Source organism: Portunus trituberculatus, chromosome 23 (assembly GCF_017591435.1).
Source record: "Portunus trituberculatus isolate SZX2019 chromosome 23, ASM1759143v1, whole genome shotgun sequence".
Lineage (NCBI taxonomy): Eukaryota > Metazoa > Arthropoda > Malacostraca > Decapoda > Portunidae > Portunus > Portunus trituberculatus.
In genome coordinates, this window is record NC_059277.1 from 15,432,365 (window position 1) to 15,449,021 (window position 16,657).

General features: G+C 39.0%; 1 protein-coding gene across 2 annotated transcripts; it reads left to right on the plus strand.

The window, feature by feature from the left end:
* Positions 1 to 818: 818 nt before the first annotated feature.
* Positions 819 to 16,239, plus strand: LOC123507954 (protein FAM89A-like). 2 transcript variants are annotated; one of them, XM_045261317.1, is made up of 3 exons: positions 819 to 914; positions 6,198 to 6,901; positions 10,213 to 16,239. In XM_045261317.1, exons 2-3 carry the CDS (start codon positions 6,404 to 6,406, stop codon positions 10,474 to 10,476), a joined length of 762 nt encoding a protein of 253 aa, XP_045117252.1. In that variant the 5' UTR covers positions 819 to 914; positions 6,198 to 6,403; the 3' UTR covers positions 10,477 to 16,239. The 2 variants fall into 2 exon arrangements, with proteins under 2 accessions (XP_045117252.1, XP_045117253.1); XM_045261318.1 differs by having other exon boundaries at positions 865 to 918.
* The last annotated feature ends 418 nt before the right edge of the window (positions 16,240 to 16,657 follow it).

Consider the following 16,657-nt stretch of genomic DNA (forward strand, 5'->3'; position numbering starts at 1 on the left):
TATATATATATATATATATATATATATATATATATATATATATATATATATATATATATATATATATATATATATATATATATATATATATATATATATATATATATATATATATATATATATATATATATAGAGAGAGAGAGAGAGAGAGAGAGACATTAGGTACTTTAATCGTAAGATTAGGTAGAAATATAGGATTATCCTTCATTACAATATACATCTTACCACACACGTAAATTAAATAATCTCTTCCAGGTCACATAGCAAGGCTAAGAAAAGCAAAAATTGATATATATATATATATATATATATATATATATATATATATATATATATATATATATATATATATATATATATATATATATATATATATATATATATATATATATATATATATATATATATATATATATATAGAGAGAGAGAGAGAGAGAGAGAGAGAGAGAGAGAGAGAGAGAAATATTGAACGACGTGTAGTAATTGTTCGAACACTGTATACGGACACAAGCCCAAAGCCAAATAACTTTCTATTTCTTCCCAGAAGATTTTGGTGAGTTAGGCTGAAAAAATGGAGAGATAAATGTGTCAGCTTTATTGGATATGAAGGAAGAATGGAATAGAAGAGTGTGAAAATAATTTAGTAAATGGTGAAAGAAAGGATTCGGACGAGGCCACGATTTGTAAACACTTGGCGCCATAAAAAAAGATAAAAATACGATACTAATATAATAAAGGCCACAGAAATAAGAAAAATATATGCGAAATGATACATAGAAATAATTAAACGAACTATTTGAAAGGAGAAATACCAGAAAATGTGATAAAACAGGAAAACTGAATGAATACAAAGGGGAAATGGTCACAAGAAGAGGAGGAAGCTCAAGCTTTAGTGGTGGTGCTGGTGGTTGTCAGTGAGTGTGTAATACTGTGTATTTCAGAACGTTTTTGAAGGTGTTGGGATGTATATTCACATTCTAGAGTACTGTAATGCAACCAAGTACTGTACTCCACTATTAATACCTGCATGTGGTGTTTTAAATGCGGCCAGGTGTGAATTAACTAAACTTGTGTCATCCCCCGAAGGTTTAAAGATACAGTTGTCTTTAAGATTTATCGTGAGTGTTGATCCTGAGGTGCAGTGGCGAGTGGCGGGCCTGAGTCAGCGTCCGTATGGGTAGTGTGGGTGGTGGAGTGTGGGGAGAATGTATATGACAGTGTGACCGCAGGCAGTGGTGGGCATATGAGGCCTTTGACCTCTTGACCCTTCCTCCATCTCATCCTCCCATTGCTACTCGTTTTTTTTTTTTTTTTTTTTTTGGGGGAAGGGTGTTCTTGTTCTTCTTTTCACCTTGTTTGTTGCTGTTCTTAAGGTATATGGTTTAGTTTTATGGTGGTTGCTTGATGATGACTTTAACCCCTCCTCCACCTCCTCTCTTCTTCCTCTTCCTCCTCCTCCTCTTCTTCTTCTTCTTCTTCTTCTTCTTCTTCATTATCTTATAACCACATCTACATTATATCTCCCTCAACTCTTTAAGAAACATTGTGCACCAGTAGAAAGTGTGTCTATCAAAACTAGGTCTAACTTGACAAATAAACACATCCTAGTCTCCTTACCAAGTGAAGGAAGTAATTTTGTTTGTTAACAAAGTAATATGTGGAACAGATTCTTTAGAAGGATGAAATTACTGCCCCAGTTTGTTTGGAAAGAATTGTAGTCAGTATTTAAGAGATATAACTGTAAAGATGTTTAAGTAGATAATTTAATTGATAAAACTACAGAACCACTGCTCTCCCCCTTTCCTCTCCCCTCCCTCCTTCTCCCCCTCAACAAGCTTGGGGGACTGTGGGAATCGGGTTTTTTTGGGGGGGGAGCCAAAAGAAGCGAGATATGGCAATCCAAAAAAATCTAAGGACAAAAACCTAACCTAACCGGGGGTGGCTGTGCCCCTCCGGACTCCCGCCCTACAACACTAACCTAACCCAAACATAAACCTAGCCTAACCTAGCCGGGGGGGGCACGGCCCCCCCGGACCCCCTACAACACTAACCTTACCCTAACATAAACCTAATCTAATGTGACCTAATCTAACCGGGATGCTGTGCCCCCCCAGACCCCCCCTCCAACACTAACCTAACCCTAACATAAACCTAACCTACCATATCCTAGCTATGGGGCAGTTTCCCTATCCCCCACACAGGTTCTCTTATAGCTTCACACAATATGCCCTACTTTTACCAATACCCTCCTCACAATACCTTAACGAAAGAATGAAGGTCCTGGCTGGTCCTCTTCTCGAGTGTACACTGACTTGCATCGCAGGAGCGATGATTTCCCAGTTATCAAATTCGCAACTTTTATGACTAGTGTCACTGGTGGCCATGGCTGAACTGCTCACACAGATGTCTGTGCACCTGTCTGCCCAGCTGTGCCCCGCCTATGAATACATATAGCAAATTCCCATTGGCACAGCTCGTGCTGTTAAGAGGTGGTGGCAAGTCATTGGACAAAAGAACTATAGACACAATAAGAATCCTATTCACCAGTTACCCACAAACCCCAGCTAGAAACAAATGCAAGTCAGTGTACTGTTCATTTCCGAGTGTGATGGAGCTCCGTGGCTCGCTGCAGCTTGCTGGACTTATAGAAAACTCGCTGAACACACCACATTTGAAGGCTTGTGTACGACACACTAAGGGCAAACACTCACCAAAACTCTCACTGATGGTAAACACGTTACATATACTGCACTGTGCTATACGTATTATACAGATCGGCGTGGAGCAGTGATTTTAGAGAAGAACCATTTAATCTAACTAGTGTTAGGTGGGTTACAATATAAGTGAGCTCAGATTAGTGGTTGTGGGTGTGCTGAAGGGATGGGCAGCAGGAAATGTCAGTTGAATTTGGTGCCTAATGTATTATTTGCTAGTGTTTTACTATTGTACTTATAATGATGTTAATGTGAGGTTTTCTCTTGTATGGCTATATGTGGTAGTTTTCAGTTGGCATTATTTGGTTCCAAGGATGCTCTTGATTTTGGGTTTCCACATAAGAATTTTAGTCACCATGTAGGCAAAATACCAAGAATTAGAATTTAACTTATAAATGGAATTTGATAGAAAAATTATTTGACATCTCCATTTCCTGATCCAATATTACATTTCTCAAACATCATTCTTCCTTGTAACCTTTGTGCATCACCTTTTCCACATTCCTGATCCATGATTGATGTCTGTCAGGCATCATCCATATCTTGCTTCCTTGCTCTTTTGTTCTGTATCTTTCAGTTAGTAGGAGAGGCTCTGCTAGGCCATGACAAAGCTGTTCCTTTTTTTTCTGGCATTATTATTAACTAGTTATATAAAGGTTATATTTTTTTGTGACATCACTGATACCAAGATCATTAACTATAATTTGTCATGCTCATGTATTATCCTTTGCTCTCTGGCTTTAAAATTTTCTCAATAATGGTGCAGGATTGGAAATGCGCATTTTTAATTTCAAGAGATTCTTAAAGAAAACAGTTCTAGATTTTCATTAATTCATTTTTTAATATTTTTTATTGTGTTTGCATTTGGTAGATTTTCAGTGGACCATTTTTACAACTCTTGCCTTAGACCAGTATCCCCCTTGCTAAAGAAAGTTTTGATCACTTTTATTTTTATTTATTTATTTATTTTTATTTATTTATTTATTTATTTGTTTATTTGATTAAATCATCTTCTTCTTCTTCTTCATATTATTATTATTATTATTATTATTATTATTATTATTATTATTATTTATTTTTTATTTTCTTATTTCATTCTTTATTTATTTATTTTATTTATTTGTTTATTCATTTATATTTTATTTTATTTGGTTTTATTTGACTTTATTTTAGTGTGTGTGTGTGTGTGTGTGTGTGTGTGTGTGTAGTTTTATTTACCTTGTATTGTACAAGGTTTGAGTGGGGTTCATAGTGTCCTGTCTCCATATCGAGTTCCGCTCCAACCGTGTACAGTACAACTAGGTAAACACACACACACACACACACACACACACGGCCCGGTAGCTCAGTGGTTAGAGCGCTGGTTTCACAAGCCAGATGACCGGGGTTCGATTCCCCGGCCGGGTGGAGATATTTGGGTATCTCCTTTCACGTGTAGCCCCTGTTCACCTAGCAGTGAGTAGGTACGGGATGTAAATCGAGGAGTTGTGACCTTGTTGTCCCGGTGTGTGGTGTGTGCCTGGTCTCAGGCCTATCCGAAGATAGGAAACAATGAGCTCTGAGCTCGTTCCGTAGGGTAACGTCTGGCTGTCTCGTCAGAGACTGCAGCAGATCAAACAGTGAAAAAAAAAAAATTACACACACACACACACGCACGGCCCGGTAGCTCAGTGGTTAGAGCGCTGGCTTCACAAGCCAGAGGACCGGGGTTCGATTCCCCGGCCGGGTGGAGATATTTGGGTGTGTCTCCTTTCACGTGTAGCCCCTGTTCACCTAGCAGTGAGTAGGTACGGGATGTAAATCGAGGAGTTGTGACCTTGTTGTCCCGGTGTATGGTGTGTGCCTGGTCTCAGGTCTATCCGAAGATCGGAAATAATGAGCTCTGAGCTCGCTCCGTAGGGTAACGTCTGGCTGTCTCATCAGAGACTGCAGCAGATCAAACAGTGAATTACACACACACACACACACACACACACACACACAATAAAATAAAGTAAAAGTGTGTGTGTGTGTGTGTGTGTGTGTTTTGTAATGGTACAGATTATTTTCATGCCACCACATCTTATAATTTTTCTCTTCTGATTTCATATTTCATAGTTTATAGTGCTAAAACTTGAAAACAACCCTGTAACATGTAATGAATGACATCACACCTAATCTTGTGTTGCTTGGTCACTTACTTTACCTCTCTCTCTCTCTCTCTCTCTCTCTCTCTCTCTCTCTCTCTCTCTCTCTCTCTCTCTTAGTGTGGAAGAGGGCAGTGAAAGGATGTGCGAGGCCTGGACAGAGAGAGATCTTTGATGTGACCTTAGTGTTGTGATGTGCGTGTGGAGAGGAGGGCAGTGAAAGGGTGGGTGGGTCCCGGCATCATGTTGTCACTGTCGTGTTGGTTGCCTCAGTGTTATTACGTAGTTAGTCACAGATGGGAGTAGAGTGTAGACCAAGGCGGAATGAAAGAATAAGAGAATTGAGTGTAAAATTAAGTTAGGAGCGATGTGACATAGGTGAAGATGACTAGTTAAGAGCAAGAGGCGAGATGGTTCTTCATATAACTGCTTATGAATATCACATATGTTTGTTATGCTTGAGCCTTGAGTAAATGACAGTTTGTGCTCTACTGGATGCTTTAAGTGAGTTATCTATATATTTAAAACACAATTTCGTTTTATTATTTTTTCTCACCTTTTTGCGGAACCACATATATATATATATATATATATATATATATATATATATATATATATATATATATATATATATATATATATATATATATATATATATATATATCTCGAAACGTCGGCTCTTTAAACAAGTAACCTACATATCAAGCTAAAGAGATGATTAACTGTGACGTTAAGGGTACCATCCACATTGATACAGAATAATTGTTATACAACCTATCACTGGAATTATAATGGTTTGCGTGAAATTCTGTAATTTTCACGAAACCCTGACAACTGACGCAAGTTTATGTATGAATGTTTACCGTCGACTATAACAGTAATAACACTAGTAAATGAAACACCCAAGACCCCATGGTAAAGAAGAAACAGGCTACGGTGATGACAGAGGTAATAAGTAGATAGCGTTGCGCAGAAGCCGTGAGTAGGGAAAGAGAATAGTGATGCAACTTTGAGACAACTCTCCACCTTCCAAGGTTGAGCTGAGCGGTGAGCCGGTGAGGGGTGAAGTTATTGTGGCTAGCGACAGCGTAGCGGAGCGCCATGCGTCAGTCTCGTGACGTACTCCTTTGCACACTTCACATCACACTAGTCTCCGTGATCTCGTGATTCACTACAGATAATGTTTAAATGAATAATTGACATCACGATCTAGAGAAAATAGACTTGTATGGTACTGTAATGTCAGTACAGATGTACACCAGTCCGTCAGATGATGCGTTCATAAAAAAAAAAAAAGTTTGTTCGTTACTGTTAAAGTGACGTTTTGATTAGTAACCTATGTATTTGTTCTTTTCAGGTTAATGGAAAAAAAAACGTGAATAATGGACTATGTCATAAAGTGTGAAAAATAATGGAGAAACATCTTTGAAGAGCCACCTTGACCAGACGGCAGCTACGATGCGTGCTCTGTGATACTTAGTGTTGAGAGAGTTTGGTGTGTCGAGGCAATCACATTCACCGCGACAACTGATTTGCAACAAGCACACGTTTGAACCAGCGACAATGAACCCTGTACCAGGCCTGCCCCCCCTGCCGAAGAGTCTGAGCGGGCTCCTCACCTTCGCGGGCCGCCGAGAGGGTGGAGGCCCCGAGCGGTACAGCCCCCCGGTGAAGCCCAACACGGAACGATACAGTCCCCCCATCAGGGCAGACTCCCGCACTGAATCTCGTATGGACTCACGCCCCGAATCCGCACGTTCTCATTACTCAGGTGTGGGTTACGGGGCAAGTGCATTTGAGCCTTACTATGCCAACGGGTCAGTGCAAGGGTTCTCTCCTCGCTCCTCGCCGCGCAGCCACTCTTCCTCTCCCCGTAACCAAAGTGGCGGCGGCGGGGCCACGTCAGGAGGCAGCAAGACTCACAGTCCCAGAGGCAGCCCTCCAGTGCCTGGCTCCATAACAGGCAATAATCCGCGGCTCAGTCCAGCGCACGCTCCACCTGTGAGACAGCGGCGACCCTCTACTCTCGACTCCCAGCTGGCCGTGCTCAGAAAGGAAATGGTAAGTTGTTAATATGACCCTGAGACCTCTAGTAACCAGTGAACTTACAGTCAGTGGTAATGGATAGATAAATTATTATTTGATGAGTTGTCTCTCAGTCCAAGTCCTCATTCAGGGAATGGCGAGAGCTCACCAAAATGCGATGCGCTTCATGTCATTTATCTTGCTGCCTTTCCTAGGGGTATTTATACTAGAATGATTAGTACCCATTGCATGATATAGGTAATAGGTATACAGAACACATAAGTTGATATTGGTGTGAACACGAGAGAGAGAGAGAGATGAAAATTCATCCATAGAAAACAGTACATAGTTATCTTGAATATACTTGGAAACTAAAAAAAAAAAAATAAATAAATAAAAACCAGAATCACATGGATGGCGGAAGTAAACACACACACACACACACAAACACACACACACACACACACACACACCGCGTAGTGTAGTGGTTAGCACGCTCGACTCACAATCGAGAGGGCCGGGTTCGAGTCCTGGTAAGCGGCGAGGCAAATGGGCGAGCCTCTTAATGTGTGGCCCCTGTTCACCTAGCAGTAAGTAGGTACGAGATGTAACTCGAGGGATTGTGGCCTCGCTTTCCCGGTGTGTGTTGTGTGTTGATGTGGTCTCAATCCTACTCGAAGATCGCTCTATGAGCTCTGAGGTCGCTCCGTACTGGGGAAGACTGGTTGGGTGACCATGAGGAGACCGAGGTGAATTACACACACACACCAATGTTAAGTGAAGAAGTACGTACTTAATAATTATTTTATATCTTAGTAGTCTCAAGAAAGAAAGAAAGGACAAGCATTTCATCATAATGTTTAATAAAATCAGTAACTAGTATACACACAGATTGTTTGTTTGATGGAGATAATAGAAGACCAATTAACCCATAATTGAAAACACTATCAACATAATGCTTAAATACTAAACAATTGTAATTTCTTTGATAGAAAAATTATAGTATATTGATTAAGTTGAATGTGGAGGTGTTGCAAACCAGAAACATCCCAGATTAACCTGGAGGAGGTAGTAGACACCTACTGAAATAATAGTTTACTCCAAGCGAGATCTAATAGCACTAGTTCAGGGGGGTGCTGTGAACTTTCCATTAAAGCTAGTTGTGATCTTGCTGTATGTTTCCCTTTGTGTCTCACAACTAAAGGGGGCAGTCACAGCCTGCCCTCTAAAGACAACTCTCCTTCTTCACACAAAACTACATGCACTTACCACACACCCTTCACTTAAAATTCAAAATAAAAAAATGGCAACTCCAAACCCAGCCTCGGAGTCTCATTCTGGGGAAGGGACCAGAAATGTCCTCAGGTTGGACTCCTCTCTTGATTATGACCCCAAATGTCTTGACATATCCCTCAACTTTTTCTACATTAACTTCTCCAACATTCATGGTCTTAGATCTAATTTTCAGTCTGTAGAACACCACCTCTCCTCTACTAAACCTCATCTTCTTTTCCTCACCGAAACACAGCTGTCTTAGACAACTGACAGTAGCCCCTTCTCTGTCCCCTCCTACTTTCTCTTGTCTTCAATCAAAATTCTTTGTAATGATGTTTTCCATGCCCTTGCTGGCCTAAACCTGCGGAATGCTAATGGACCTGATGGGGGTCCCTCATATTGTTCTCAAAAACTTTGTTTCTGTGCTTGCACCTTGCCTGGCCAAACTCTTTCAACGTTGTCTATTGACCTCTACCTTCTCTTCTTGCTGGAAGTTTGCTTACATTCAGCCTTTTCCTAAAAAGGGTGACCGTTCTAATCCCTCAAACTACCATCCTCTAGATTTAATATCTTGCTTGTCTAAAGTTTTTGAATCTATCCTGAATAGGAAGATTCTTAATCTTAATCTTAAACATCTGTCACCTCACAATCTTCTATCTGACTGTCAGTATGGCTTCCATTAAGGTTGCTCTACTGGTGATCTGGCTTTCTTTACTGAGTCTTGGTCATCCTCTTTTAGAGATTTTGGTGAAACTTTTGCTGTCGCAATAGACATATCAAAAGCTTTTGGTAGAGTCTGGTATAAAGCTTTGATTTCCAAACTGCCCTCCTATGGTTTCTATCCTTCTCTCTGCAACTTTATCTCTAGTTTCCTTTCCGACTGTTCTATTGCTGCTGTGGTAGACGGCCACTGTTCTTCTCCTAAATCTATTAATAGTGGTGTTCCTCAGGATTCTGTCCTATCACCCACTCTCTTTCTATTGTTCATTAACGATCTTCTTAACCAAACTTCTTGCCCTATCCACTCCTATATCTTTCTACATCCTTTCAGAGATGACCAACCCTTCAGGACGTCAACAGATCACGCAGGGATGCCACAGAACGCCTGACTTCTGATCTTTCTAAGATTTCCAATTAGGGCAGAGAAAATCTAGTAGTTTTTAGTGTCGCAAAAACTCAATTTCTCCATCTATCAACTCAACATAACCTTTCAGACAACTATCCCCTCTTCTTCAGTGACATTCAGCTGTCTCCCTTTTCCACACTGAATATCCTTGGTCTGTCCTTTTCTCATAATTTTAATTGGAAACTTCTCATCTCATCTCTTACTAAAATGGCTTCTATGAAATTAGGCATTCTGAGGTGTCTCCGCCAGTTTTTCTTGCCCCTCCAACTGCTAACTCTGTTCAAGAGCCTTATCTGTCCCTGTATGGAGTACTCTTCGCATATTTGGGGGATTCCACTCACACAGTTTTATTAGATAGGGTAGAATCAAGAGTTTTTCACCTCATTAACTCCCCGCTGACTAACTGTCTTCAGCATTTTTCTCACCTCTGAAATGTTGTATCTCTTTCTATCTTTTATTGCTATTTTCATGCTAACTGTTCTACTGATCTTGCTAAGTACATGCCTCCCCTCCTCCTGTGGCCTCGCTGCACAAGGCTTTCTTCTTCCTCTCATCCCTATTCTCTCCATCTCTCTAATGCAAGAATTAACCAGTACTTTCAATCATTCATACCTTTCACAGGTAAACTCTGGAACTCCCTACCTGCTTCTGTATTTCTGTCTTCCTACGACTTAACTTCTTTTAAGAGGGTGGTATCAAGACATTTGGTCCCTAGTTTTGGCCAACTCTGTACTTATCCCTTAGAGAACCAGCCCCCAAGTGGGCCTTTTTTTTCCTAAATATTGTGTTGCCCTTGACTGGCCTTCTCCCATGCATAAAAAAAATAAATTAATTAATAATAAAAAAAAAAATGTAAGTAATTTGAGGTAAGAAAGGCTGAAACATGCTGATTTATATTATTATTGTTGTTGTTGTTGTTCACTTGATTTTACATTTTGTATTTTAGGTTGGTCTGCGGCAGTTGGACATGTCCTTGTTATGTCAGTTGTGGTCACTCAACGAATCTATTCAAGAATTCAAGCAGCTGGTCAATGAGCGGGCAGCCACTGGGATGGACTGGGGAGGGGGAGACACTTCAGCTGAGGACACTGATGACTACTATGGCATCCCTGTACGGCGACCCAATCCTTACCTCCACCCTGTGCCTGAACAGTTCCCACAACTATCTCCCTCTTCTTCTGAATCCAGTTTAGAATATGGGAACATATAGTGCCGTGCAACCGCCCTCTCACGGCGATACAGAGGGTCGTGCAGTCAGCCGCGTTCTTCACTGCCTCATCATAAGCGTTGATAGTGGTATTTTTATAGAGGTGATAAGACTGTGGTAAGATGTCAGTCATACTCTTGCTATTGAAGTGCTATAAGTTGCAGCTGCCAGAAAGAGAGTGCGTATGTATATTTAAATTTTTACACATGATGCAATGTAGAAAGCAAACAAAATGGCTGTGCAGCATTTTGATATACAATGAAGGGCAGTTTGAACACTAGCCAGGTGCAATATTTTCTAGACTTTAATTTTCTTGGCTGTACATGATGTGGCTGCATCCTGTAAAGATGCTGACATTGAACAGGTGGTTACATTCTAGTATTTGTTTTGTAATATTTGCATTGTTGATGAACTCCTGAAACCTGATCTTAATACTGAAGTTACCACCATGTGATCAGTTCTGACTTTGTCATTGTACACCCACGGCTCATATGTTTGTAAGTATTAAAAGTCTATCTGAGAGTGTGACATAAATTCAGTGCATTAAGTTGATGATGTTGGTTATATACAGACTTGATGGTGAAATGCTTGATGCGGTTCAGATATGGAATGGCTATAATGACCATGCTTTGTATCAAGATGCTTGATTTACATCTCCAGGAGTGTGCAAGATGCAATCTTATTGCATATATATTTACAAACATTTGAGACCTATTGCTCAACGGCTAGACAGAACCAAAGACACATTACACCCATCCTTAACAAAGAGGATGTATGAAAGAAACTCTCACAGCTTGTTTACATTTGCTTTGGGGTGAAAGCAGACAACTTTCTTGCTGAATCTGTCACTTCTTGATGTCAACTTGTCCAGTTGCACAATTGTATGTGTATAACTTTGTTGTTTAGCTTTTAGGTCCTTCCTCAGGACCTCGTGTCCTGTTTTTGATATATGGGACACTGATACATTATGTTTCACTAAGTCATTTCCATTCTTTCCACATGGCTTTACCAGCACAATCCATCTATTCTCATTTTTTCTCTGATACAACCATTTCCAATCTCCTTCTCAACTTTACACATTGTTTAATTTTGGGATGCAGCATTACATGTCCACATTGCCATGCTCATTTGCCACATTTACAGCGTTTTGTCATCAACACTCAGAGATTCATTACCACTTAGCATGTGTGTAGTGCCATTACCATTTTACATAATATTTCAAAAGATGTGACATGACACTGGTAGCAAAATAGCAGTCAGCCTGCATTGCTTCACCATTGGTTTGTACCAGTACATGATGCTCTGTGACTGAACAATAAGTGGTTATTATGATGGTCTTCGAATCATTAGAATAATTTAGTCTGTGAAGTTTGCTAGTAAATTGCCAGTCATGTAAGAAAACACAGAATTCAGAGGATATGGTACAAGTGTGTAGAAGTTTAAGGAAATCTAATTTACTTATGGATGTAATTATGTTTTCTTTTATTTATCACCGATTTTGATAGATGAAGTTTGAATAATCTTATTTTAAAAGATGTCAACAAGAATTTCTAAATCATTTTAGGGTGTTAGACTTCAAGAAAACTCAAGAGTTAATTTCAAAATATCCATCAAGTAGAATTCTTCATAATTATGAATACAGAATTCTACTCTAATAATTTGAAAGGCAGCTTGTAACGTTAGCATTTCAAAATAGGTTTGTTCTTCTGTAACTTAGGGAAAGTTTTGGGTTTGAAGGAGCAAAAAGAAAAGTCAAGATGAGGATGTTTTTATTATTGTGGAAATGCTTGTATCTGTCTATTGATCTATATCTGATTTTCATGCTGTACCTATAACAAATACCTTTATTCATGCATTTGCTTGTACTGTCCCTTAATATCTGTCTTCTGCACAAACATAGAAGAGCTTCTCCAAGTCACTCAGCCAGTGCTTCCTTAGTTTTATCTCTGCATTCCTTGGTGTTTCCTCAATGATCTACCAAATTAACTTATATCCATTGTCTCTTCTCTTATTCCTTGTGATAATTTTGATTTCAGGGTACACTTGTGAAATTTATTTCAGATATATAACTGATTAAAAAGGACTTCAAATTTAAAACAATATAGAGGTTTTTCTGTGCTGTCTTCTTGCAGAATTATTGTTAGTGACTGTCAACATGGCAACAAACACCTGTATATACTAGGGGCAAGCACACATGTGGTATTGTTGGGTAAGAACTTTTAACACTGCCCAGCAATGCTACCTACTTAATGGCAAGGTTCAATTTCATGTCGCTAGGGAGTGTTGCACCAACCATGAGAGTTGGAGGATGCTCGTTCATATGCCAACAGGTCAGCAATTTAAATATGAAGTGACCAAGAATGCCACCTTGCACTTCATAGAAATTCTGAAGTGAAATGCAAAAAGCAAGGATACAAGATGAGAAATGTTGGAAGTAAAAGTTTGGAAACGATTCAAACAGAATTGTTGTTTTTAGCAGCGCACATCCTTCCTCCATCAAAACTGAAGGGTAACCGACACATGTTGTGGCTTCTCTCTCTCTCTCTCTCTCTCTCTCTCTCTCTCTCTCTCTCTCTCTCTCTCTCTCTCTCTCTCTCTCTCTCTCTCTCTCTCTCTCTCTCTCTCTCTCTCTCTCTCTCTCTCTCTCTCTCTCTCTCTCTCCTTCCTTCCACCCCTTCCCCCATGTATATGCTCAGGTGTTGGGTTCAACATCACCCATGCCTCACGAGGCTGCATGATGGTGGACTGTGTATACAGGGCTCAACAAATGTCTCAGTAATGGCAGCTTGACACCACTTGACGCACAAGAATTACCATTTGTTCCTGTTAAACACACTTAACTTTGCAAAAGAAGCAGTTTTGAAACTTTGATGGCATCTTGTATTCAGAAATGCTGTGCTCTTTCCTTGAAGATGGTGTTGCTTGTCTAGGCCATCCTGTGTGGTTTTGCCAGCCTGGTATATAAGTAGATAGATTCATTGGGAATTCTTATGTTGGCAAAACATCTTTAAGACTGATATTTATTAAATGATAACCATGAGGAAAAATTGTTGGGAATGTAGCTTATGGTGGAGCATTGAATGTACACTACAGTTTATATATGGACTTAAAATGGATTGTCCAAGTCCTCATACTGTACTAGGCTGTAGACAATCATGTAATGGTATACACACTAATGCACTGTTATATGGTGGTTGCTGTTTTGCCTTCAGCATTATGAGAGCAGAAATCACTTGATTTCACACTTCATGAGTGAGGGTGCCTTCCGTACTCAACCCTCTTGGCCCATAGGATTTTTATATTTAGCAATGTGGTCATGGAGTGACTGCAAAGGCTTTAATTGTTGTTTTTATAGAAACCTTTATTGTTAGGTACTGTTACAAATACAGTTGTTTTGAGGCAGTTGTTTACAAATAACTACTTATGGTTAAAAAGATGGACAAGGGAAATGGACAGGACAAATGGTATGGTATTGTATTTTGGATGAGTAGTGTTAGTGAAGCTCTCAGCAATGTGAAGAAAATGTAGTGAGTAGTATTAAGTTCCTCCAGGCATGTTGCCTACACCATGTGTTCCAGGGAGCTTACAGGTGTAACCAAGGCTCATCCAGGGGGTGAATGGTACACTGAAATGTGGAGAGTGATGGGAAGGAACAGCAAGTGGTGTTCTCAAGCACAAGTATGATTAGAAATGGATTCCATCCCTAATATAGAAAAGTTTAAACTAGTCCCCAGCACTGTGCAATAATGCCACACATACTTATCTTACCAGCAATATTGTGTTCATCATAGTTTCTAATTTTATAATAGTCTGTGCATGTGTGTCCAGTATTAAGTGTATGTTTTTAATGCAGTTTTTTATAGATTAGTAATAGTTGTTGCTCAACCTTCATGTACCATCCCAGGTTGTCTACAAGTGTTTACACAGACTATCTGTAAAGTCACAGGTTTGTGTCTATATCTTATCTCCAGTACTTTGTAAAATGAAAAATGTTGCAAGTGTAAGACTGCAAATGAGAAATACAGGCACTTGTCATTTATAAGGATAAGCAATGAACCTTTCAATCAAATGTATAAAATTGAATTGCCATTATTTTACTACAGTACAGACAGCAGCTTTTGTGAGCAGCACAAAATGTATTTTGTAGTTACATACTGGTGGTGGCAGCTAACCAGGGTTATCTAGGTTTTGGAATCATTGAGTGAACATTCCTTGTCTCTTCCATTATGGTATTATGCATTTAGCCATGGATTTAAAGTCATCATTACCATGTATTATAACTTGTCTTGTAAGTTCCATAGTATCTCATCCATTCACAAACTGTAGTACCAGATAGATGGCAAGGAATAGTGACAGTTGATTGGAAAATTTGGAAGCAGGTTGAGTACATCTTACATGTTGTATAATGTCTGCCTGTATCAACTTTCTCTGAGCAGCTAATACGTATTCTTGGAAGATACAAGACAGTTTTGATAAACAGTTTTGTGCAATAATTAATTATGTGCATGGTCTGAACAGTGTCTGTCTTTGTTTGGTAGCAACACCAATGTGAACATGAGATGGTGCAGCTCATTTATGTTTTGAATTGATGCTGGTAAATTCCTCTGCATAACTGTGGTGCTCAGCTGTTTATACTTAAAACCTCTTTTCTTTCTGTATAAGGTGCTAGCAAAGGCCAAGGTATTGTGATCATATACAGGATTAATATACATTCCACATTACATATTTCGTAATTGGTGTATTTTATTTTAGTAAACAACTAAAGTCAAAATGGAAAAAAATCTTTGCCAAAGCTCATTTAGGTAAATTATGGTTCTGGCTTTTTTCATGTAATTTGGTGTTATTGTGAAATATACAAGAAAGAATAATTTGAACTTATGTTGCTGAGAAAAGTTGAAGAAAAATTATTCAACAAAGGTGGAGAGGTGTATGTATGATGCAGGAGAGATAACAGAGGGTTCATCTAGCTACAGTGAGGTGAGATTTGGTGTACATGTTCTTACATTCCTCAGCTGCACAGTTGTTCCATAGATGAAATGATATTTTGTGTGTGTCATTCCAAAGTCATCTTTACAAGATGTGTGTTGTTTTTGATGTACATTCCAATTTTTGTGACTTCATTTTTGTGATGTACTTATTTTTTTTATGCATAGATAGGTATGTTTACCAGACAGTTGGAGTTAATCTCTGTAGGACATTATTGTTTTTTGTTGAATTTTTTTTTTTTTTTTATTAAATAAGGTACATGTGTGATAGATTAAATATTTATCAGTGTACTTCTGTATTGTAATCTTAAGAATGCTTTTCAGAATTAAGTAGTATGTATACCTAAGTTACATAAGTTTTCTTCCCTCAAAATACTTACTATTAGCATGTGATGATTGAAAGGTTGTCATGAGGGTGGGATGTAGCATTGTTCTGTGGTGCTGGATGTGGACAGATCTGTAGTGATGTTGGCAAAGTTTCCTTTAAGAATGAGATGGAAAAGTAAATATGTATCATTATATCTACTTTAATAATTAGAATAACATGTGAAGAAAAAGAAGGGGAAAACTCAAGACATCATACATAGCCCTAGTTATGATACTGGTTGCTGTCAAAGTCCAATGTTGAGGCAAAACTTTTGTTGATGTCATGCTGAACAGTTATAGTGTCTTGCTCACACTGAAATTGTACTCACAATGCCTGGAATGTGCAGATGGGAGCAGACTAGAAGTCAAGGTGACACAAGTCTATTGTAAAAGGAAATAAATTAATGAAATTGAAGCAATGTTTTATATACGAGTACTTAATGATACTGCACTCTCTCTCTCTCTCTCTCTCTCTCTCTCTCTCTCTCTCTCTCTCTCTCTCTCTCTCTCTCTCTCTCTCTCTCTCTCTGCATGTAGAATCCTGTAATGAAAGGCTGAGGTTACAATAAGCCAGTCATAATATGAGTTCTATAATTCAATATACTATTAACTACTACCATCACCGTCACTCCATTAACTAGTACTACTACTTTTGTTGGTACTATTATAACTATTGATGTTGCTTGTGCAGCAGCAGCAGCTTATGCTACTACTATTTGCTCCTTTACTTTTACTGATATAACTAGAGCAGACAACTATGGTGTGATGAATTTGTTTGTAGCCTCACATTTCTGTTCCTACACAAGTCAATATTGAAGTCATATAGACATTAC